At 36.0% G+C, this 26,976-nt stretch overlaps 1 protein-coding gene, 1 long non-coding RNA gene and 1 pseudogene across 4 annotated transcripts in view; all 3 read right to left on the minus strand.

The window, feature by feature from the left end:
- Window positions 1-26,976, minus strand: part of LOC114678437 (uncharacterized) — a 267,034-nt gene that overhangs the window by 83,551 nt on the left and 156,507 nt on the right. The window lies entirely within an intron of this gene.
- LOC706808 (olfactory receptor 2L2-like) lies at window positions 6,849-7,787 on the minus strand. The gene has a single exon (XM_001095076.5). The coding sequence runs from the start codon at window positions 7,785-7,787 to the stop codon at window positions 6,849-6,851; it is 939 nt and encodes a 312-aa protein (XP_001095076.4).
- Window positions 22,947-23,862, minus strand: LOC100425022 (olfactory receptor 2L3-like; annotated as a pseudogene).

The raw sequence follows: 26,976 nt of genomic DNA on the forward strand, positions 1-26,976 counted from the left end.
CTGTACCTGAATCTGCATGTCTATAGTAAGAATTATTTCACATTGATAACACTTGTCTCGAATGTCAATCAGATGACACAGAAGAGTGTCCTCTGGGGTCTAGACAAGGACAGCTCTCCACAGCATCCTGACATGGAATCCTAAAGGAGATTCCTCCTTCCTTCAAGTTCCTCCACAATGGATTCTCCTAAGAAGAGACAGAGTACATAATGTTGTATATAACTGACTTAGGAATAACTGATCTTATTCATATTTATGCAATGTGTATTTGTAATTGTTGAGAAGGGTATGAAGTTGGAGAACCATAACTATTTAAGGTGTAAAGGAGTAAAGAATGTAAAGTGAATATTTGCTTGTGTGTATGTGTGCTTCCAAGTCACAACGTGCACTGAGGCCCACAACAGTGCATCAGCTCTCACAGATAGATACACAGGTAATTAGGTAGACAGACATTTTCATGGATATATGGAAACTGATTATGAAAGTATATCCTTTGACTGTAGTTTTGGAATGAGGGTGTGCTTACTCTGTTTCACTGGGTAAGTTCAAGGGACAGAGACTCCATTTCAAACTAAATCAAATTCTATCTCTTACAATTACTAGAAATGTAAGCTTTTGTTGATGAATGTCTGATCCTGTATTTTATAATTACAACAGGGAGAAGAATCCATGGGTTACCGGGAGCTGTCTGTGAGATAGTGAATGTGTCTTGACTGGGTGTATCACTGAAGCTGCAAGTTTCAGCATTTTCCTCATTACCATTGCCCTCACCATCAAGATAATCGCTATCACTTACATTCACACACTTGTTATCCACTATGACTGTAGAATAATATAGCCTTCACATTGTTTCCACATACTCTGCTCATTTGCTTCTCACAAAAACTTTGAGTGGCTGTTAAGGCAGATACTTACATCATTTCACTGGAACTTTACCTTATGTACCGAAAGAAAAAATTAATACATTGTAAAAATTAAAAGCACAAAGCACTACAATTTGACACAAATTGGGTGTAAAAACAAAATCTGGATACCCATAGCACAGTTACTAACCATGCGGTTACCTTCATTATTTATTTCCAGAAGAAGGTCCTTCTTTTAAGAAAATATATCATTGCAGAGAGACTGGTAATTTTAACCATTCTTATTGTGCCTTTATTTAATGCCCTTTTAACATGTTTATGCAAAAACAACACTGGTACTTTCCAGGTATTTCATTAGACAGAATGGATTCAAATAAGGTAAAATACAAAGTGAGAAGCAGCGATACGTTTATAATGAGCGTCACATAATCACTGATCATTCAGGGCAAAATAAATCAAATGAAAAAAATCACCAGCCAGGCAGGAATGAGGAAATGTTGCCACCTACAATAATTATTGTGAATATGGGTTATTTAGTTTCACTGGATCCCATAAAAGCATAGTCTAGTATCATTTATCCCTATCTCTTCCATTGACCATCATTTCCCTTCCCCTCCAGAAAACACATTTATGAATTAGCTGCAAAACCACTTTTGGTTGTCTGCATTTCATACTCCAAGATTTCTGCTGAATGATGTTACAGAAAGCACAGTCACTAGTGCTGAAATTCACCTCAATTCTATGTCTGAAACAAAGTCCTCTTAAGCACTTGCCAGAGTCCCTTCTTCCCTGTGATCAATAAAAATTTAAAAATACAATTATAATTAGTACCTTTCTTATTTCCTCATTTTCAAACACTCATGCCTTGCTTAGCTGACAGCAGTCCTACAGTCATCATAGGAACAAAGTCATTTTTCTGAGTAAGCATTAAGAATGTTTTTTAAAGAAATGTATATATTCACTCATCATCCCTACACATGAGATTTCAGAGACCTTCTTGGGGATTCAGTAGCGACCATGCATCCTGTCCTTCTTTACCTGGAGAATGAGATTAACAGTTGTTTTGCTGGTATTCACTAGGGAATGTCCACTGAGACTTTGGACATTTTAGGCTAAGTCACTAATAACAGAGGATGGCCTTAGTCCAAGGTTCAGAAATGAGTTCTGATCATGTTTTTAGATGTTTCAAGGCATGTCAAGGGTAAACACAGTGGAGAAAGAAATAAGCATATTTATTCACATTATTTCAAATTTGTTTTTGTTTCTAAACTTTATGAAACTCTATAGTTTGAATGTTGTTATTTAGGCATCAACAGTAACAATGTGTCTGCATTCATGAATTTCTTTCTCACTTTGATTTATAGTGGCAATAAGATTTAAACCACTAAAACAGAATAAGGTTAATTTAATAAAAATACATAAGTAGAAATTACTAAGCTATCACATACATGGGAGTTATCTTTTAACATATTTTAGGTATTATACATGTTCAAATTGTTTCGTTTCATTTGGAAATGCTCATTAAATTATAAAGTGATTTTCTCCTATTAAATCAGATGATAAAATGATATAACTACTCTCTTTGTTTTATTAATATTTAGAAAATATTTAGTAATTGAATAAATTTTTATTCAGTCGAATGCTTTAAATGTTCTCAAATTTCTTGTTTCTACTAAATGAATAAATTATACCACCTATATGGGAAAAGAGGTATTCATTCATTTTAATTTTTTTGAATGTTAAAAGTATTTGAGTTTTTCCACATGTATTTAATAGATAAATTATTTGACACATTTTGATATATATTTTTATTTATATTTGTTGTGATATATATTTTGATATGTATAGGCTAGTCAGATGAAGCAGTGGGAGTGCAGAAGGAACGAAGAAACCTGTAACTGGTTGTGATCAATTAGTTGTAAACACCACTGCACTCGGACCAGCCAATTTGATATATTAATGCACGTATATGCTGTATAGCAATCCAGACAGGGTAGTTGGTGTACATTCTTGGAAATGACATTTTCCTGAAAGTAAATATACAGTTTTAAATTCAATGGGCTGAGAATAAGTAAACATGCTTTGAGCTATGAATAGGTTGAATGTAGATCAGGTGCTCAAGTGTAACATCTGGGCATGTGAAGAGGAAAAGAGCAAGCCACTGATGGTAACAGATAATAGTCTGTGGAGCCATACAGAAAAGAGCTTGTTGCAATACATCTCGATGACACACGTTATTATTAGAAATAGTGGGATGTATGAGAGTGTAATAGAAAGATAATGTTGAACAAGCACATTCAGCATGCTTCCTTGTGTAGATGATACCTGATGTTTACACTGAGAAAAGGGAGTGTTGGGGATTCATGCAGTGAAAGAACTTGATGAGAATAGAGAACAATGCATTAAAGATACAAGCTATTGGACCTAATGTCACGAGGACTGGCTTTTCAAAACTTGTTCAGAGAACTGCGTTCAATTTAGCATGAAGAGAACATAAAGTTCCAGGTAGAGTCAGATGTAGAAGGGAATTAGCCAATGGAATCACATACCATACTAAGGAAAGTGACATCATCAAAATGTATTTTAATTAGATAATTCCAGGAACAATTCAAGCCAGTCTGAATGATTGTTGATTTTATTAAAGATGTACCAATGTTTTATTTTATTAAAGATATACAACATGGTGTTTGACATCCATATACATATTGAAATGATTACCAAACTCAACTTATACAGCATGTTCCAGTTATGATTTTTATACGAAGAACACTTAAAACCCACTGTCTTAGCAAAATTTCAATATATAATACAATAGTATTAACCATAGTCTTCATTAGCTATCTAGACTTACTCATCCTGCATAACTTCAAGTTTGTACCATTTGACCTAAACTCTTTCTCTCCCTCCCCACTGCTAGTAACCACCATTTTCCTCTCTGTTTCTATCTATTCCACTAATTTTTAGACCCAAAATATAAGTGAGATCATGTAGTATTTCTGTGTGTGTTTCTGAAAGCCAGTCTGGATTGAAGGACAGAAAGAAGAGAAACCAAGACTTGTACTGGGAGGCTACAGTCACAGTAACAATCATTCCTGATTTGTCCCAGCTTCTGAGACCAAATGGGAATCAACTGTGGTTGGGATTCTCCCTAGGAAAGCTCCATGCCACAAAATCTGAAACATACAAGACCTTTAGGATGCCAAAGAGAACAAGAGACATTGCTGCATCCCTGCCACACATTGTGTTCATCAATGGAATGAAGAGACAGCCCTTCTACACAGGTCTGAGTCACACTCCATCACTAGGTCCTATAGGCACCAATGCATGTCCATTGGTTTTACAAACTCTTTCATGACAAGTTCGTCTCTCTCTCTCTCTCTCTCTCTCTCTCTCTCTCATCTCTTTGTCTCTCTCCATTCAGTCATTCAGTGTCTGTCCAAATAGCATCACAGGAATTTGTTGGCTTAACTGAGGAATCAAGACCAAATCATATCTACTTTTTCACCTCCCATATCTGTTTCTCTAAGTATCATGCATACAACAAACTTCTTACATATTCCATATCTCCCTTACAATGATGATGTAAATAAATAAATGAGAGGCATGGTACTCCTGGTTCAGCAGGAAGTCTAGATTCCATTTACCATTCTTCATATATATGAACTCTCTTTTGACGTGCCTCAGAGAGCAAACATTTCAATATCCATGAGAGAACCTATACACTTATTCCTCTACCTGAGGAGTAACAATAGCAACAAAACAAAATTGACAAGAGACACCTAATTAAATGAAAGAGCTTCTGCACAGAAAAAAAAACTCTCAATGAGGAAACAACCAACCTACAAAATAGGAAATAATATTTGCACAGCATGCATCTGACAAAGATTAAATGTCCACAATCTGTAGGGAAGTTAAATAAATCAACAAGCATAAAATTAACCCCATTAAAAAATGCAGAAAGTACATGAACAATGAAAAGACACATCTGTGAAGGCATACAAGTGGCCAACAAACAAGAAACAGTACTCAGCATCACCAATCATCAGAGAAATGCGAACCAGAGCCACAATGAGAGACCATTTTATACCAGTAACTATGGCTATAATTAAAAAAAAAAAAAAAAAAAAAAAAAAAAAAAAAAAAAAAAAAAACACCAGATGCTGGTGAAGCTGGAGAGAAAAGGGAATTCTTATACGCTGTTGGGAATGTAAATTAGCCCAGTCACTATGGAAAGTAGTCTGCAGAGTTCTTAAAATACTTAAACAGAGATATCATTTGACCCAGAAATTCCAGTGCTCTGTATACAAACACACACACACACACACACACACAAAATCATTCTACCAAAAAGACACATGCATTCATATGCTCATTGCTGCACTATTCACAACAGCAAAAACCTACAATCAACCGAGGTGCCCATCAATAGTGAATTGGAATAAGAAAATATGCTACACATATACCATGAAACACTACACAACTATAAAAAACAATAAGAGCACACTGTTTGCAAGCAACATGGATAGCGCTAGGGGCCATAATCCTAAGCAAATTGACTGAGGAAGAGCAAACCAAATACAGAATGTTCTCACTTGTAAGTGGGAACTTAGCATTGGCCCACACATGGACATAAATATGGTGACAATAGACACTGTGCACTGCTAGAGGGAGGGGGTGGGATTAAAAACTACTAATTGGGTACTATGTTCACTACCAGGTGACAGGATCCACACTCTAAGCAACATGCAATATTCCCATGTAAAAATATCCACATGTACTCTCATACCTAAAATAGAAGTTGAAATAAAACATATCTGCATATAACTTCAAACTCCCCCCGTAACATAACTAATGATAGCCTACTGTTGACAGGAAGCCTTAAAAAATAACATAAATACTTAATTAACTCACACTTGGTATCTTACATGTATTATATACTGTATTCTTACAGTAGAGTAAGCTAGAAAAGGAAAATCTTATTAAGAAAATCATCAGAAAGAGAAAATATATTTACTACTTATTTTGTGAATGTGGTTTGTCATAAAGATCTTCATCCATGTTGTCCTTATATTGAGTAGGCTGAGTAGGAGGAAGAAGAAGAGAGGTTGGTCTTGCTGTCTCAGGAGTGGCAGAGGCAGAAAAAAAAGCCACATGTAAGTGGACCTGCACAGTTCAAATCTGTGTTGTTCAAGGACCAACTGCATGTCAGTCATTCACCACTGCTGTCACTTGGATAATTCGGGGCTTTTCTTACTTGCTCCTTCGACCTTCCTTCTTGCCTCCTCTCCTCAGAGATTAAAGAATTTCTCTCTTCTGGAGAGCCATGACCTTTCACTCAGAGAAAGGACCTAAGTAGATAACTTTTATGAAAATAACGTTGATCCTTTCAGGCACATGCCTAAACATGTATAAAAATAGTGGAGCAGAGGAGATGATCCCAACTCATGCTAAATAGACCCACTGATTTATGAGAAGAGTAAGTAGAAATAAAATTGTACAGCAGAGAATGTCTTGCATGAGAATACCAGTGGCTACTCAGGAGGGAAACGTAGAGTGTGTTGTGATATGACTGGGAATGTTTTCAATAACCTACTTGACACCCAACTGAGTCTAAGTCAGCTACAGTCTAAGAGGTTCTATAGAAGGTAACGGTATAGAACCTCTTATAGGGAAACTCTTGTTTATCTAAAGCCAAGTAGACTGCTCCCCAGACATAATTATTTATCCTGAGGTAAACATTTAATAAATCATTACTTTAGGAAAAAAATGAATATATGATCTATCTTTTGATAAAAAGAAACAAATACAAGACCAAAATAGATGTCTTAGAATATGCAATTGAAATGTCAAGACTAAATTAAAATACAAATATTTTAGATTAATTTCCATTTGACACAATGGGCATGTAATAATATTTTCCTTAACTCCTGTACACTGCTGAGTTGATATGAACCTAGAGCTTTGACTCTAAGGCAGAAAGCATGTCTACGTTTTCACAAGAAAGATTTTCTGAATCACTCGTGTTAGGGCCCCCATCACCTCCTTGTTTCTCAGGCTGTAGATGATGGGGTTGAGCATTGGGGTGAGGATGGTGTAGAAGACAGCCAGAACCTTGTCCTCTGTTGGAGATCGCAGGGATCTTGGGCGTAGATAGGTATAAGCAAAGGGTGCATAGTAGAAAGTCACTACAGTGAGGTGGGTGCTGCAGGTCGAATAGGCCTTCTTCCTCCCTTCTGCAGAGTGCATGCGGTAGACAGCAAGGAGAACCCGGCCATAGGAACACGCAATACAAATGAAGGGAAACACAAGAAAGATGGTAGTGCTCAAAAACACTGTGCTCTCATAGACCCAGGTATCCGTGCAGGCTAGGGTCAACATAGCTGGAACATCACAGAAAAAATGATTGATGGCTCTGGACTTGCAATATGGGATATGGAGAGCATATACCATGTGAGCACAAGAGTTGACGGAGCCTATCATCCAAGATCCTGTTATCATCAGCACACACACTCTTTTGCTCATACGGATGGGATAGTGGAGTGGAAAACAAATAGCCACATAACGATCGTAGGCCATTGATGTCAGGAGCAGCGCTTCTGCACCTGCTAAAGTTAAGAAGAAGAAACTCTGAATCCCACACCCAATGAAGGAGATAGATTTGTTTCCATACAGAAAATCATAAACCATCTTTGGAACAATGGTGGAGATGTAATTTAGGTCAATGAGGGAGAGCTGACTAAGTAGGAAATACATGGGTGTGTGGAGATGGGTGTCCAAGAAGATGAGAAGAATCATGGATAGGTTTCCAATTAAAGCCATTAGGAAAACGAAATCAATGAGAATGAAGATGAAATGGCCAATTTTTGGTGGTGGGGACAATCCTAACAAGATGAAATCAGTTGATGTTTGATTGTAATTTTCCATGGAGCATTCATACGATCCTTCCTGAAGGGAGACACAAGGGTTAGTGAAGTACAGTAGCTCCCCCTTATCTGCGGGGATGCATTTCAAGCCCTCCAGTGGATGCCTGAAGTTGGGGTTTACACTGAACCCTATAGACACTATTTTTGTATCAATAAATGCATATTATAAAGTTTAATTTATAAATTAGGCAAGGACTAGATTAACAAAAATAACAAAAAATAAAATAGAAAAATTATAATTATATGCTGTAATTAAAGTTATGTGGATGCAGTTTTTCTTTCTCTCAAAACATCTTATTGAACAGTGTTCACTTTTCTTCTGATGATAAAATGCTTCGGGGAAGATAAAATGTCTACATGATGAGACAAAGTGAAGGGAACAATGTAGGCACAGTGATGCAACATTGGGCTATGACTGAAAACAAATTTAAAATTTATGAAGTGCTCATTTGTAGAATTTTCCATGCAATCTCAGATGACAGTTGATTGCAGGAGAAACCATGAAAAGCGAAGCAGTGGATAAGGGGGACTAGTTATAGAAGAGTAAGCCAATGGTTTTAAAAAATCCTTAGTTTAGTCAGACTATGAATTATTTATACAATTTTACAACTCGTAAATGATTAATCTTTCCTATTTAGAAAAAAATCTTATTTTCTTACCCAGAAATTATATTTTATGAGACAAATATTTATAACCACAATTTTTAATAATAAATATATATATTCATAGGAAAAAAATTTCTCTTACAACTTCAACAGGATATGAATGTTTGCTGCCCAACACAAACTCAGATGTCATCAAGATAATTTGTTATGTTTAAAACATATGCATAAAACTGTAAGTTTCATGCATATGTTATGAATCCATATTATGAACAATTAAGCACTACTTTTTCAGGATGATTTTTTTCTACATTTATTTTTTAAAACTTACTTTTAAAACTGCAGCAGTCTATGGCTCATTTGGAGTAAGTTATATTTCCTTCTTGAATGGTCTTTGCATGATAATTCCAAGTCAAACTTTCACTAAGTTAAACATCATTATTTGGTTCTTCTATTTAGACATGTAGAATACATCCTTATTTTAAGTACTTTTTTCATGAAATGTAATTCATATAGTTCATTTCTTTTTTTTTTTATGTTTTTCTTTTTTTTTTAATTTATTATTATTATACTTTAAGTTGTAGGGTACATGTGCATAACGTGCAGGTTTGTTACATATGTATACTTGTGCCATGTTGCTGTGCTGCACCCATCAACTCATCATTTACATCAGGTATAACTCCCAATGCAATCCCTCCCCCCTCCCCCCTCCCCATGATATGCCCCTGTGTGTGATGTTCCCCTTCCTGAGTCCAAGTGATCTCATTGTTCAGTTCCCACCTATGAGTGAGAACATGCAATGTTTGGTTTTCTGTTCTTGTGATAGTTTGCTAAGAATGATGGTTTCCAGCTGCATCCATGTCCCTACAAAGGACACAAACTCATCCTTTTTGATGGCTGCATAGTATTCCATGGTGTAATGTCCACCACCATCCATTCTCTTTTGCCTTCTCATCCAATTTCAGAATTCTCAAGTTAGTGCAGACCCCCATCTGAATATCTATATGCCAACTTCATTTTACCTTCCATGTCTCTGCTCACGCTCTCCCCAATAGGATGTGTATTCTCTATCTTTGCTTCCCTAATGCTTAGATTATATAGACTTTGTGGATTCTTCAATTCTTATGAAAGGATCATAAGAATATTTATCAATTATTTAGAAGGATTAATAAAGTGTAATGTAATCTAAGCATTAGGGAAGCAAAGACAATAAATTACTTTATGATCCTTCAGAAGAAGGGATTTGGAGAAATGATCATTCAATTAAATGGAAAAAGGAAGCAGCAACTTGACAGTTTTCTGGGTGTAGGTGATTCGAGCATTCTCCTCCAGATAGAAGACATCAGTGGACGACTTTGCACTGAATGCCTAACAGAACTGAAGTCTTTAGGCTTAAATATTATTTTAGAACCAAAGGTCAGCAGACCTTTAAGGAAGTGTAGCAACATGAAAGAGTAAGATCCACACAGTGTGCAAACACACGTCTATACACACACACACAAAGATGCATACTCACTTAAGCATCAATACACACATATATATACCCTGAGTTAAAATTATCAGAAACCTGCAAAAAGAATGATTTTTTAAAAATAAGAATTCCTATTTTTAGGAAGGAAGATATGTATGATATGTTATGAAATCCACAAAATAAATATTATTATCTATACAAAAGGATGTGACAGGTAATGATAAATGACTCGTGGAAATTAAAAGTATAAGAATTGATAAAATTTTAAATGAAATCAAAAGAATTCAAAAGACAAATTGGGAAAATTCTGTCAGAAGGAAAAAAGGAAACAAACTGAAAGGCTTGATAATTAAAGAGAGAGAAATATTAGAAAATTAATATAACAGGACCAACATATACTTACAGGCATTCCCAGAAATGCACATAGCAAATAATAATGAACTCAATATTATAAAAAAAATTCTCCAAACTGAAATATATTAGCCACCATACTCAAATGGCATGTTAAATCACAAAGTGAGAAATCTTTTCCTAAAAAAAATTTCACGAAAATTGTTTCTCCTTGAAAACACTTCTAAAAATTTTAATTATCTAGAGATAAAATATTAAGTTTTTGAGAGGAACAGCAATAATAATCAGAAGAAATACATGCACATATGTATTACTATCAGGTTTTACAAGAGTATATATTTTTTGTATTTAATCAATAGATTCTTTTTTTTAAATTATACTTTAAGTTCTAGGGTACATGTGCACAACGGCAGGTTTGTTACATATGTATACTTGTGCCATGTTGGTGTGCTGCACCCATCAACTCGTCAGCACCCATCAACTCGTCATTTACATCAGGTATAAGATGAGACGATGCTGTCAACCCCTTGCTGCAGACGTAAATTAGAATGTATTTATGTTGACAAAGCGGGAGAAGGGTAATGAGTGTGGGGGTAGTGATGCTGGGGGGAGCAGGTAACTACTGACAGCGGCCTGTGTCATGAGTCAAGGGCTGCTATTTGGGATATTTAAATCAAGCATTAGCAGATAAGCATATCGTTTGAAAATACATGGGCGAAAACAGGGCAAGACCGGTAAGAAATTTTGAAGTCCTTATCTTTAGGATCAGGAAGACCTTGTTATGGGTCCAATATTTTAGCCTGTGGACTGTGGACACCATGTCTATGCATTACTTGAATAAAACATTAAAGTGATGTAAAAATCTATCACAGTTAAGAATTTAACCCACAACTTCATGATAATAATAGAATGACAATTTGTACTGCAGGATTTGGAACAAGACACAAATGTCCACTTTCACTGCATCTATTCAACATATTATTGGAAGTTCAGCCAAAGCAATAGAACAAAAGAAGAAAAATAGTTACCTTAATTAAAAGGAAGGAAGCATGATAATTTCTATTTGCATACGACATAACTATATATGTAGAAAACCACAGGATTCTACACACTAAAAACTGTTACAAATAATTAGCAAAATTGCAGCATGCAACAACAGCCAAAACCTATTGACTTCTATACACTAACAATTTGCTGTGATTCATTGAATGTGTCAGAAGCAAAACTGTGTCTGTTCTGAGCCTAGGCTTTGAGTGGCTATACACTAACAATAAACAATCTGTAAACGAGATCGTGATTTTATTTACAATAGTATCAAAAAAATGAAACACTTAGGAATAAACATAACCAAGAAGGTAAAAGGCTTATACACTGAAAAATGACAAAATGTTGATTATAGCAATTAAAGAAGACACAAATAAATGGAAATATATCCTGTATGTATAGATTGGAAGGCTTAACACTGTTAAGATGTCAATAATATCCAAAGTTACTTAAAGATTCAATGGAATCTCTGAAAATTCTCATGATAAATCTTTTTTTCAAACAGAGAAAAACCCATGCTAAAATTTATATGGAATTACGAGGGACCTTGATTAGTCAAACAGTCTTGAATACATTATTGTTTTTAAGAACAAAAATGAAAGACTGATACTTTCTGATTTTAAAACTTACCAAAAGCCTCCAGATTTGTTCTTTTTGCTTAGTCTTGCTTTGGCTATGCAGACCTTTTTTTGGTTCCATATGAATTTTGTAATTGTTTTTTCTACTTCTGTGAAGAATGATGGTGGCATTTTGATGGGAATTGCATTGAATTTGTAGATTGCTTGTGGCAGTATGGTCATTTTCACAATATTGATTCTGCCTATCCATGAGCATGGTATATATTTTCATTTGTTTGTGTCATCTATGATTTCTTTCAGAAGTGTTTTGTAGTTTTCCTTGTAGAGGTCTTTCACTTCCTTGGTTAGGTGTATTCCTAAGTATTTTATTTTACTTTATTTTATTTTATTTTTATTTTTGCAGCTATTGTAAAAGGGGCTAAGCTCTTGATTTGATTCTTAGCTGGGTCGCTGCTGGTATGTTGGAGAACTACTGTTTTGTATACACTAGTTTTGTATGAGGAAACATTGGTAAATTCTTTTATCAGTTCTAGGAGCTTTCTGGAAGAGTCTTTAGGGTTTTCTAGGTAAACAATCATATCATCAGCAAACAGTGAGAATCTGAATTCCTCTTTACTGATTTGGATGTCCTTTATTTCTTTCACTTGTCTGATAGCTCTGGCTAGGACTTCCAGTACTATGTTGAAGAGGAGTGGTGAGAGTGAACATCCTTGCTTGTTCCAGTTCCAAAAGCTTCAATAATTTTATAAAAAGTATGGCACTGGTATAAAGCCAGACATGTATACCAATATAAGAAAACAGAAGTCAGGTGCCGTGGCTCACACCTGTTATCCTAGTACTTTGGGAGGCTGAGGCACACAGATTGCTTGAGATCACAACATTGAGACCATACAGGGTAACATGGTAAAATCCTGTCTCTACAAAAAATACAAAAATTAGCCAGGGGTGGTGGCTCACTCCAGTAGTCCCAGCTACTTGGGGGCTGAGGTGGGAGGTTTGCTTGAGCCGGGGAGGCAGAGGTTGCAGTGAGCCCAGTTCTCACCGGCACATTCCATTGTGGGTGAAAGAGTGAGACCCTATCTAAAAAAGAAGATGAAGACAAAGACTGAGGAGGAGGAGGAGGAGGAGGAGGAGGAGATAGAGTCAAGAAATAGACTCATATACGCAGCAATTTTTTTTTTTTTTTTGTCAAGGGAACCAGGTTTACTCAATGGCGAAGGGATAGTCTTTTCAATAAACAGTGTCTGAAAAACCGTATATCTGCAGTCAAAATATTGAAATTGGATGCTAACTTTAAACCACACAAAAAATTAAGTCAAGATAAATTAAAGACCTAAGTGTAAGAGCTAAAATCATAAAAGTATAGTCAGTGGCAATGTGAAATTGTACAGCCTCTATGGAAAATGATCGAAGTTCCTCGATTTATGATGGGATTTCCTCCTGAAAAATCCATTATGAGTTTAAAATATTGTAAGTCTCATACATTTACTATCTTGAAAAAGTCATCCCAATGTTAAAATATTGCAACTCAAATCATTGTAATTCCAGATGCTCCTTTACTTACAATAGAATTATGTTTCTATAAATGCACAGTAACATCAAAAAGTCATCAAATTATTGTGTTTCTGGACCATCTGTATAGTAATTTCTTCAAAAACTAAACAGAATTGGTATATGCTCCAGCAATTCCACTTCTGAATGTGGACCCAAAGAAATAAGACACTCAAAAAAGATACTGACATGCCCACATTCATAGCAGTATTATTCACAATACCCAAAAGGCAGAACAACTTAAATGTTCATCCACAGAAAAATCAATAAAAAATGTAGTAAGTACATATTCAGTTTTAAAAGTGAATGAAGTTTTGACACATGCTACAACATAGATAAATCTTGAATACATTATGCTCAGTGAAATAAACCATGAACAGGCAAATATTGTATGAATTCACCTATATTAAGTACCCAGTGTAGTCAAATTCATAGAGACAGAAAGAATGCTGGACCCCAGAGGATAGGGGAAGGGAGACAAGGAGAATAATTGTGTAGGGAACAAAATTCTAGTTGGAGACAATGAAACTGTTCTGGAGATCCATGGTGTGGATGGTTGCACAACAACATAAATGTACTTAGTGCCACAGAACTCCACAATTGAAATTGTTAAAATGGTGCAGTTTACCTTAAGTATATTTACCCTAATACAAACATTAAAATGTACTGAAATTATTGCATATTTGGATTTCCAAATACATTTTAAGAAAATTCTGGCAAGTTCCTCAGCCTCTACAGAGCAAATTATTTTCAATTATTTTATGACCTCTGGTAATTTGTGAAGGACAATTCAGAAGAGCAAATTATTTTCATATATGTCATTTGGAAACAGTACAAGATCAGCATTAATTCTGATGCAATAGTATGTAATTTATATTAGTAGTTTAGTTATTGGCAAGTAGAATATGTACTATTTGAAATTACTAACATAATTAACATTTCAAATATTTCCATCATTTATATTTTATATAGGGCAGTCTATGATAAACTTTCCATGAGACAGTTATAGCGCTAATTTTAAAAAGAGAAAACGTAACATAGGACAGAATCCTAAATGGCACGTGAAATCTCATATTTATTGCCTTGTTGTAACTGACTACCTCATTTTTAAAAAGAAAAATAATGACTTATCTTCTCCTCCTCCCCCAACCTCCTACTTAACTGTTTAGGAATGCAAATATATCCTTTACTGTCTCCACCAGACACGTTCTACAAGGCAAGTTTTTATGACTTTGTGTTTACTTAGAAGTTCTAGAGATGGAACCTTGAAGCAAATCAGGCACCCACGGAACTCCCTCCCACTAGGAGATTGCCTCAATTTACAACCCAGCTCTGCCTGTGATGGTGCCAGCCAGACCACCGGATAGAAAAGACATCAGAAGAAAACCCCTGGACCCCCATCTCCTCACTCCCTGCATGCCATTCATGCCAAGACCCCTTTAAAAGACCCTGTCTACTGCCCTGAAAGGGGAAGCATTTCCCATTAAGACAGAAGCCTCTCCTTCCTCTCAGCTAAGTTTAGAAGAAAAAGTCACTTTCTTTCTACCAGACTTTGTTCTCGTTAATTGGACTTTGCAAGTGGTGAGTGGCAGTGACGTTACAATCTCTCTTGAACACCAATGTAGTGTCTCTTTGATTATTCATGTTCCAGGGTTCTAATTCTGTCATATAACATTGTTTATATAAAATTAGAGCTCTGTCTGTAATGAGGAAGCAGTCTCAGCCGTTATATATCTGTCTAAGTAATGTGAAGAGGACATTTTTTTCTTAGATAAAAATAAATCCAAATGGGTTACTTTTGTCCCTTAGTTTTTTATCCACCAAAATAGCTATAAGTATTTTAAGCACATTTTAAAACATTTACACTTGCTTTTATTTTTCTAATTCTCATAAAATGTATATATCTAGGCATCAGCATTAATGATGTTATACACTGGAGTAAAAAGCAAGCAGAAAAAATTCCAATGATGGTTTCACAGTGAGTAGGAAAACCAAACCTTCAACCTGGGCATCATCTGGAATGAAAGGAAGGATAACGGCATGAACTTTTATTGACTGTCTCCACACACTGGCACTTACAATATGTCAGGATTTGTTCTATAATTCCATTAGATTTAATCCTAATAACAAGCTCTTCACATGGACATCACCACTGACATTTTATAGATGATGAAATTGACATTCAGAGATTTTAAGTGAACTTATCCAGATTATAAACACACATACATATATGCATATATATACACACAAACACATACATATGAGTTGATATACACATATACATATTTATGCAAACATAAGTAAATACACGTTACATATAAACAAACATTTACATAAACTTTTTAAAATGTGTGGTCTATTTTATCCTTCAAATATTTTTAGGCAGTAAGTCTGAAATAAGACTGGCTCACTTTTTAATTACCCAAAACAAAAATATAAGAGGTTAAATTTATTAAAATAAAAAAATCATTATAGATGGTAAATAACTGCAAAATAATAAATATTTTTAAATCACAAATGAGATTATTTTAATGATTAAAATTTAATCATTTCAACTTCTTCTGTTTCCTCATATCACCTGGTTTCACTGGACTTTCACTTGATCCAGCAACAACCACTCATACCTTTATAGAAAAATGGTTTCTCAGAAACTCTAAAAGAAATGCAATTTCTATCTTGTTCCCAATATAAAGGTTTCCCTACTGGAAGAATTCACTTACTAAAAAATACACATATATTTCATAAATCAATTTGAGGATGAACATATTCAGCATAATAATTAAAATTCTCCAAATGGTGCCCAAGTTTCAAATGAATTACGTATTACCATCTTTTAAAGTCAGAATGCATCACTGCATTGCAGAGATCTCTTTTTTCTATCCTTCAATTTAGAGTTGAAAATGAGATAATAAAAATAACCTAATTGTAGTGATTCATATATTCACAAAGGACAAAGATTTTTCAACTATATTCTCATTATCAGAAGGAAGAATAACTGAATCACAAGGATTTGAAGGTTATTCATGGCTGTGCAACGACCTAGTGACAGAGTTGGGAACCAAGGAGGATGGTGCTCTTGAGTCTAAATACTGCAGTTTTCCACTAAGAAACCGATTTGTGAAACCTACACTGTCCTCAGTTTTGATCAAAACTATTTTCAAAGAAAAATTATTATCACAAAATAAGGCTGCTCTACTTAAAATTGTTATTATGAGCGGTCTGTGACATAGTGAACGTGTATTACTTGACTGGGGGTATCATTGAAGAGAAGCTGTGAGTTTCAGCATCTTCATCATTATCATTGCCCTCATCATCAGCATAATCACTATCACATTCACACATTGTTATCCACTATGACTGTAGAATAATATAGCCTTCACATTGTTTCCACATACTATGCTCATTGGCTTCTCACAAAAACTCTGCATTGCTGTTAAAGCAGATATTTCTATTATTTCGCTGGAAGTTTACATTGTGCCCTGAAGAAAAAATAAACACAATATAAAAATTAAAAGCACAACGCACTACAGTTTTGCACAAATTGGGTGTAAACACAAAATATGGATAACCACATCCCAGCTACTAATCATATGGTTACCTGCATTATTTATTTCCAGAAAAGGGTCCTTTGTTTAAAAATACATATACTATTGCTTTACAGGTGGTAATTTTAACCATTCTCATTTTGCCTTTACCTTAATGTCATTTTAACATTTTTATGCAAAAACAACACTAGTACTTTCCAGGTATTTTACTAGAAAGACTGGATTATTATATGTGGATTCATTAATTTCACTTGAGCCCATAAAAGCATGTTCTAATATAATTTAGCCCCATCTCTTCCATGACCGTCATTTAGCTTCCCATTCAGAAAACACATTTATGAATTAGCAGCAAAATCGCTGTTGGTTATCTGTATTCTATACTCCAAGATTTCTGCAGAATTTTGTTAACAGAAATTACAGCCACTAGTGCTCAATCTTACAATTCTATTTCTGAAACAGTTCTCTTAAGCAGTTGCCAGAGTCCCTTCTTCCCTGTGACCAATAAAAATTTAAAAATACAAATATAATTAGTACCTTTTATTATCTCCTCAATTTCAAACACGCACTGCCTCGGTTAGCTGTAAGCAGTCATACAGTAATCATGTGAACAAAGTCATTTTTCTGAGCAAGATTTCTGAATGCTTTTTAAAGAAAGGTATGTATTCATTTCCATCCCTACACTTGAGATTTTAGAGACCTTCATGGTGATTCAGTAGCAACCATGACTCTAGTGTTTCTTTACCGGAAGAACAAGTTTAATGACGGTTTTGCTAGGATTCACTGGGGAATGTCCACTGAGAATTTGGACATTCTAGGCTGAGTCACTAATAACATAGGATGGCCTTAGTCCAAAGTTTAGAAATGAGTTCTGATAATGTATTTAGATGTTTCAAGTCACGTCAAAGGTAAACTCAGTGGGAAAAGAAACAATTATGTTTATTCAGGTTTTACTAATGCATTCGTGTCTCTAATACTTTATGAAATCCTACATTTTATATGTTGTTATTCACTGCATTCATACCAATGATGTGTCTGTATATATTAATTTCTTTCCCAATTTAGTTTATATTGGCAATAAGTTTTAGAACATAAAAGTGGAACTATGTTAATTTACTTAAAACACATAAGTAGATGGTATTAAAATATCACATATTGGAGTTATACTATTTTAAGTATATGTTTATATTGTTTCTTTTCTTCTGGAAATGCCCATTAAATTTTAAAACAATTTTGTGTTATTAAAATTGATGATAAAAATCATGTAACTACTAACTGTGGTATAATATTATCTAGGGTATATTTAGTAATTAAATTTTTATGCCAAACAGTACCTTAAATGTACTCAAATTTTCCACAGTTTCCAATCAATTAATTACGCCTCCCATCTTAAAAAAGTAACATTAGTCCATTTTATATATTTGGAATTTTATAAATGTTTTTAAGAAATGTTTATTTATTTAGTTGATACACTGTTATTATGTGAATTTATGGGTTACAATTTGATGTTTTTATACAAGCATATGTTATATAATGGTCTAATCAGGGTAGGTAGCAAAGATAATTTCCTGAAAATCAAACACAGATGTTTCAATATTCTTGCATTTGAAAATCTAAAGAATTTCTTCACCTTTTAAACCCTGCCTTTGAACATAATAGTAGATGCCACATCTAGGAGTCATTTCCAAGATGGCCGAATAGGAACAACACCGGTCTACATCTCCCAGAGAGACCAGCAGAGAAGACGGGTGATTTCTGGATTTCCAACTGAGGTACCTGATTCATCTTATTGGGACAGGTTGGACAGTGGGTGCAGCCCACAGAGGGCAAGCTGAAGACATATGCACATGTATGTTTATTGCAGCACTATTCACAGTAGCAAAGACTTTGAACCAACCCAAATGTCCATCAATAATAGACTAGATAAAGAAAATGTGGCATATATACACCATGGAATACTACACCGCTATAAAAAAGGGTGAGTTCATGTCCTTTGCATGCAGGGACATGGATGAAGCTGGAAACCATCATTCTCAGTAAAATATCACAAGGACAGAAAACCAAACGCCACATATTCTCACTCATAAGTGGGAGTTGAACAATGAGAACACATGAACACAGGGAGGGGAACATCACACACCAGGGCCTTTTGGGGGCTGGGGTTTGAGGGAGGGATAGTGTTAGGAGAAATACCTAATGCAAATGCCAAGTTGATGGGTGCAGCAAACCAACATGGCACATGTATAACGATGTAACAAACCTGCACATTGCGCACATGTACCCTAGAACTTAAAGTATAATAATAAAAAATCTAGATGCCACATCTACTGTACATTGCACACTGTTTTTATATCTTCTTTAGTAGACAAAACACATTTGTGCTGAATAAGGAGGGAAGAATCCTTATTTGATGTGGGAAAAGGTGATTTGAGAGTATTTCTGTATGAAATAAAGACTTTATAGGTCATGACTCAAGACTACCCACTGGGATCCTGTAAACAAGTATGGGGGATATGAGACAGAAACTAACCTGGACTTGGGCATACGAAACAAAGGGAGCCTGCAGTCTGGATCTCAGGACAGAATCATCTTCAGGGGACCACCAAGACTGGCAGGGTACCCAGGAGAGTAGACAGGTCCAAGTGGCCTGTATCAGAGAAGCACTGTGGCAGTCCCTTACAGCTCCTACCCAACATGAGGAAGCCCAGAGGAGGAGGGGATCCTGAAATACCCCTGCTCTCCCTGAGAATGTTCTGGAAGTAGGAATTGAGTATTTCACACTTCCTCAGTAGAAACCACTAAAGCAAGCATAGAGTAGCCACAACTTGGTTTATACTGAAGGAAGAAATGAGAGCAAGGAACGTAAATAAAAGCGACCTGTTTATTTTATATTTTTAAATGTCTGTGTTCAGTCCATTTGAATTATTCATTAAACAACATAGTTCTTTAAATGCATGATTACATTTACTTAAAAAGAAGCCCAAGTACAAATGTCCCAAAGATCCAAGATTCAAGTGATAACCATTTATGCCAAATCTTTTGTTAAAGAGCAGCGCAGGGTGACACAGGCCTGTAATTCCACCTATGGGGAGACGGAGGGAGGAGGATTGTTACACGCCCACAGGGTTCAATTGCCCATTGAGTGGTAGCCAACCAAAATAGTGGGAGTTGTAGCAGAAAAAGAGTTAAATAATCATAGGTCAGCTGAAGTGTGTCTGGATTTTGTTCCTTCTGGTGGGTTCCTGGTCTCACTGACTTCAAGAATGAACCCACAGACCCTCACATGATTGTTACAGCTCTTAAAAGTGGTGTGGACCCAAAGACTGAGCAGCAGCAAGATTTATTGTGAAGAGGTAAAGAACAAAGCTTCCACAGCCTGGAAGGGAACCTGAGCTGGGGTTGCCACTGCTGGCTGGGGTGGCCAGCTTTTATTCCCTTATTTGTTCCTGCCCATGTCCTGCAGTTCAGTCCATTTTACAGAGTTCTGATTGGTCCATTTTACAGAATGCTGATTGGTGCACTTACAATCTTCCAGCTAGGCACGGAGCACTGATTGGTGCATTTTTACAGAGAGCTGATTGGTACATTTACAATCTTCTTGTAAGACAGAAAAGTTCTCTAAGTCCCCACCGGACCCAGGAAGTCCAGCTGGCTTTATCTCTCAGAAGAAGAGAAAGAAGCCTCAAATCAGCCTTCTGGAGAGACTTGGAGATGACATTTTTAAGGAGTCTGGTTGGGTGATGAGCTGAAGTGTGGGGACTGCTGATTGGTCCAGAAGTGTGTGGTGGAGTCACTAGACAGTAAGATGAAGACGCTGCATCCTGCACTGAGTCAGTTTCTCAGACAAGCTCTGCAGACCCCCTGCGTCAGTGGATCCACTAGAATTCAGGATCCAGAAATCATTTTAAATAGATAACCTGAGGTTTCCTAAAATTAAAGATGAAATCTAAAGAAACAATTAAGGGTAGTTAGGCCCCTGTGACAGGGGCTACGTGATTTTTAAGCAGTTAAGCAGCCATATGGAAGCGGGCTATCAGGCAAGCTGGTTTTTGCTTAGTGTATGCTTCTACTAAAAAATTATGCTTTTGGTTAAAAACCCAGCAATTCAGTTTTATTCACTTTATGAGAATAGTTTTAGCATGACTTGCACCGAGGTGTTTGAGACCAGCCTAGGCAACACAGTAACACAATATCTAAAAATAATAATAATAATAATTTACTGGAATCATTCCCATGACTATCGCCTAGAAATGGATGGATTTCTCCTCTTTATAAGCAGATATATATGTAATAAAATATGTTTCATTAATGAATCAAGAGATTTAATATAGAAAATATTTCCTTTTTCCACAAATTATGCTCTAGACTGTAAGAATTCACACCGAGACACAAAACTTTTTTCCTATAGACATTTTGCTGGCTGACTCTAATTATTATGTGAAAACGCAATGGGCTAAGATTACGTAAACACGATTTGAGGTGTGAATAATAATTTGAAGGTAGAACAGGTACTCAAGAGCAACATCTGGGCATTTGAAGAGGAAACGAGCAAGCCGCTGATGGTTAAAAGATAATAGTCTGTGGAGCCATAGAGAAAAGAGATTATTACAATCCATCGTGATGACACATGTTATTACTAGAAATAGTAGGATGTGTGAGAGTAGAATATAAAGTTGAACAAGCACATTCAACATGCTTCCTTATGTAGATGATACCTGATGTTTACCTTGAGAAAAGGGAGAAATGGGGATTCATGCAGTGAAAGAAACTTGGGAGGATACAGAACAATGCATTAAAGGTAAAACCAATTGTATCCTTCATGTAATGAAGGACTGACTTTTCAAAACTTGTTCAGAAAACTACATTCAATTTAAGACGAAGAGAACATAAAGTTCCAGGTACAGTGTGATCCTGCCAATGTAGGAGTGAATTAGCCAGTGGAGAGAATCACATACCATGCCAAGGAAAGTGACATCATCAAAATATATTTTAATTAGATAATTCTAGGAACATTTCAAGCCAGTCTGTATTGATTGATTGTTGATTTCATTAAAGATGTGCCACATAATATTTTATTTTACTAAAAATGTACAACAGGATGTTTGACATCCATCTACATGTTGAAATGATTACTACACTTAAGTTTTACAGCACTTTCCATAGTTATGATCTTTATAAAGAGGACTTAAAACCCACTCTTGGCAAATTTTCAATATATAATACAGTATAACTTTTACGGAAATAATGTTGATGCTTTTAGGCACATGCCTAAGCAGGCATAAAAATAGTGGAGCAGAGAAGCTGACCCCAACCCAAGCTGTATAGACGTGTTGATATATGAGAAAAATAAGTAGAAATAAAATTGACCAGGCAGAATGTCTTGTTTGAGAATACCAGTGGCAATGAAGGAGGCAGAAATTGAGTGTGTTGTGATGTGACTGGGGAGTGGTTCAAATAATCTACTCGACACTCACTAGACTGTAACTTCTATAGAATCTGTTGTAAAGAAACTTTTGTTTATCTAAAGACAAATTGGCTTATCCCCCAAAATAATTATTTATCCTGAGGTAAATTTATCAATAAATCATTACTTTAGGAAAAAGAAGAAGCTATACCCACCATTTGAGAGAAAATACAATACTATCTTATATTGAATTAGATTCAGTCATCTTAAATAATTTATTATTCTTTCATCTTAATAATAATGAGAGATGAATGACATATAACTATTATGCAGAATGCTATGATTAGTTTGGACATTTATTATTTTAATTTTAATGAAACCCTACTGCCCACAATTTAGTGGAAAATAAATGATCTATATTTTGATAAAAAGAAACAAAAACAAAACAACATGGATGTCTTAGAATATGCAATTAAAATGTCAAGACTAAATTTTAAAAAACTTTCTAGAGTAATTTTTGTTCCACACTCCTGGCATGGAATATTATTATCCATAACTGCTGTACACTGCTAAGTTGACGTGAAGTTAGTGCTTGGACTCTAAGGCAGAACGTATGTCTACATTTTCACAGGGAAGACTGTCTGACTCACTCGTGTCAGGGCCCCCATCACCTCCTTGTTTCTCAGGCTGTAGATGATGGCATTGAGCATTGAGGTGAGGATGGTGTAGAAGACAGCCAGAACCTTGTCCTCTGTTGGAGATTGCAGGTATCTCGAATATAGAGAGGTATAAGCAAAGTTTGCATAGTAGAAAATTACTACAGTGAGGTGGGTGCTACAGGTCAAATAGGCCTTCTTCCTCCCTTCTGCAGATTTCATGTGGTAGACAGTAAGGAGAACCTGGCCATAGGAACCTGCAATATCAATAAAAGTAAACACGAGAAAGAGGATTGTGCTCAAAAACACTGCGCACTGATAGACCCAGGTGTCCAAGAAGGCCAGAGTCACCATGGCTGGGACATCACAGCCCTTGCTGAGCAACAGGGATATGGGGCATATATGAAATGTGAGCAAAAATGTCAATAGAGCCCATTATCCAAGATCCTATTATCATCACCACATACTCTTTTGCTCATATGTATGGGATAGTGGAGAGGAAAGCAAACGGCCACATAATGATCACAGGCCATTGATGTCAGGAGCAGCACTTCTGCACCTGCTAAAGCCACAAAGAAGAAACTCTGAATCCCACACCCAGTGAAGGAAATAGACTTGTTTCCAAACAGAAAATCAGAAAACATCTGGGGGCAATAGTGGAGATGTAATTTAGGTCAATGAGGTAGAGCTGACCAAGTAAGAAATACATGGGCATGTGGAGATGAGTGTCCAAGAAGATGAGAAAGATTATGGACTGATTGCCAATTAGAGCCAATAACAAAATGAGAATGAGGATGAAGAGGAAAAGGCCAATTCTGGATGGTGGGAAGATTCCCAGTAAGATGAAATCAGTTGATGTTTGATTGTATTTTTCCATGGGGCATTCATACAATCCTTCCTGCAGGGCGGCAGAAGGATAAGTGAATTAGTTCCCCCCATCCACAGGGGATGCATTCCAAGACCCCCAGGGGATGCCTGAAACTGAGGATAATACTGAGTCTCATATACACTATTTACACAATTTCTTTGGATCCATATATACTTACGATAACATTCAGTTTATAAGTTAGGCAAGCAAGAGATCAACAAAAATAATAATAAAATAGAACAATTATAAAAATACACCATAGTAAATAAACATTATGTAAATGTGGTCCCTTTTTTCTCTCTCACAAAATAACTTTATATTTTTATATACTTTAAGTTCTGGGATACATGTGCTGAATATGCAGGTTTACTACATAGGTATACATGTACCATGGTGGTTTGCTGCATCCATCAACCCATCATCTAGGTTTTAAGTCCCGCATGCATTAGGTATTTGTCCTAATGCTTTACCTCCTCTTGGCCCCCATTTCCCAAAAGGCTCTGGTGTGTGATGTTCTCCTCCCTGTGTCCACGTGTTCTCACTGTTCAACTCCCACTTATGAGTGAGAATATGCGGTGCTTAGTTTTCTGTCCCTGTGTTAGTTGGCTAGAGAATGATGGTTTCCAGCTTCATCCGTGTCCCTGCAAAGGAGATGAACTCACTCTTTTTCATGGATGCAGAGTATTCGATGATGTCTATGTGCCACATTTTCTTTATCCAGTCTATCATTGATGGGCATTTGTGTTGGTTCCCAGTCTTAGCTATTGTAAATAGTGTTGCTATAAACATACGTGTGTCTGTGTCTTTATACTAGAGTGATTTATAATCCTTTGCTATATACCCAGGAATGGGATTGCTAGAGCAAATGGTATTTCTGGTTCTAAATCCTTGAGCAATTGCCACACTGTCTTCTACAATGGTTGAACTAATTTACACTCCCACTAATAGTGTAAAAGCTTTCCTATTTCTCCACTTACTCACCAGCATCTGTTTTTTCCCGACTTTTTAATGATCACCATTCTCACTGGCATGAGATGATATCTTATTGTGGTTTTGACTGACATTTCTCTAATGACTAGTGATGATAAGCTTTTTTTCAAATGTTTGTTGGCCACATAAATATCTTCTTTTGAGAAGTGTCTGTTCAAACACTCCACCCACCTTTTGATGAGGTTGTTTGCTTCTCTCTTGTAAATTCGTTTAAGTTCTTTGCAGATTCTGGACATTAGATCTTTGTCAGATGGATACATTGCAAAAAATTTCTCCCATTCTCTTGGTTGTGTGTTCACTCTGATGATAGTTTCTTTTTCTGTGCAGAAGTTCTTTAGTTTAATTAGATCCCATTTGTCTATTTAGGCTTTTGTTGCCATTGTTTTTGGAGTTTTAGTCATGAAGTCTTTGCCCATTCGTATGTCCTAAATGGTATTGCCTACGTTTTCTTCTAGGGTTTTAACGGTTTTAGGTCTTACATTTAAGCCTTTAATCCATCTTGAGATAATTTTTGTATGAAGTGTAAGGAATGAGTCCAGTTTCAGTTTTCTCCATACAGCTAGCCAGTTTTCCCAGCACCATTTATTAAGTAGTGAATCATTTTCCCATTGCTTGCTCTTGTAAGGTTTGTCAAAGATCAGATGGTTGTAGATGCATGGTGTTACTCTGAGGCCTCTGGTCTGTTCTGTTGGTCCATATATCCGTTTTGGCACCAGTACCATGCTGTTTTGGGTACTGTAGACTTTCAGTATAGTTTGAATTCAGGTAGCTTGATGCTTCCAGCTTTTTTCTTTTTGCTTAGGGTTGTCTTGACTATACAGGCTCTTTTTTGGTTCTATATGAAATTTAAAGTAGTTTTATCTAATTCTGTAAAGAAAGTCAATGGTAGCTTCATGGGAATAGCATTGAATCTATAAATTACTTTGAGCAGTATGGCCATTTTTATGATATTGCTTCTTCGTATCCATGAGCATGGAATTTTTTTCTATTTGTTTGGGTCCTGTCTTATTTAAGTGAGTGGTAGTTTGTAGTTCTCCTTTAACAGGCCCTGCACATTGCTTGTGAGTTGTATTCCTAGGTGCTTTATTTTCTCTGTAGCAATTGTGAACGGGAGTTCACTCATTATTTGGCTGTTTGTCTATTATTGATGTATAAGAATGCTAGTGATTTTTGCACATTGATTTGGTATCCTGAGACATTGTTGAAGTTGCTTATCAGCTTAAGGAGTTTTTGGGTGGACATGATGGGGATTTCTAAGTATACAATTATGTCATCTGCAAACAGGGCAATTGGACTTCCTCCCTTCCTATTTGAATATCCCTTATTTCTTTCTCTTGCCTAATTGCCGTGGTCAGAACTTCCAATACTAGTTGCTTGAGAGTGGTGAGAGAGGGCATTTTTTGTTTTGTGACGGTTTTCAAAGGGAATGCTTCCAGATTTTGCCCATTCAGTGTGACATTGTGTATGTGTTTGTCATAAATAGCTTTTATTAATTTGAGATATATTCCATCAACACCTAATTTATTGAGTGTTTTTAGCATGAAGGGGTGTTGAATTTTATTGAAAGCCTTTCCTGCATCTATTGACATAATCATGTGGTTTTTGTCATTGGTTCTGTTTATTTGATGGATTGCATTTATTTATTTGCATAGGTTGAACCAACCATGCATACCAGGGATGAAGCCAACTTGATCGTGATGGATAAGCTTTTTGATGTGCTGCTGGATTCGGTTTTCCAGTATTTTATTGAGGATTTTCGCATCGATGTTCATTAGGGATATTGGCCTGAAATTTTATTTTTTTGTTGTGTCTCTGCCAAGTTTTGGAATCAGGATGATGCTTGCCTCATAAAATGAGTTAAGGAGGAGTTCCTCTTTTTCTATTGTTTGGAATCATTTCAGAATGAATGGTACCAACTCCTCTTTGTACCTCTGGTTGAATTTGGCTGTGAATCTGTCTGGTCCTGGGTTTGTTTTTGTTTTTGTTTTTGTTTTGTGTGTGTGTTGCGGGGGGCAGGCTATTAATTACTGCCTCAATTTCAGAACTTGTTATTGGTCTATTCAGGGATTCAACTTCTTCCTGGTTTAGTCTTGGGAGAGTGTATGTGCCCAGGAATTTATCCATTTCTTCCAG

Source organism: Macaca mulatta, chromosome 1, assembly GCF_049350105.2.
Source record: "Macaca mulatta isolate MMU2019108-1 chromosome 1, T2T-MMU8v2.0, whole genome shotgun sequence".
NCBI classification, from domain to species: Eukaryota; Metazoa; Chordata; class Mammalia; order Primates; family Cercopithecidae; genus Macaca; species Macaca mulatta.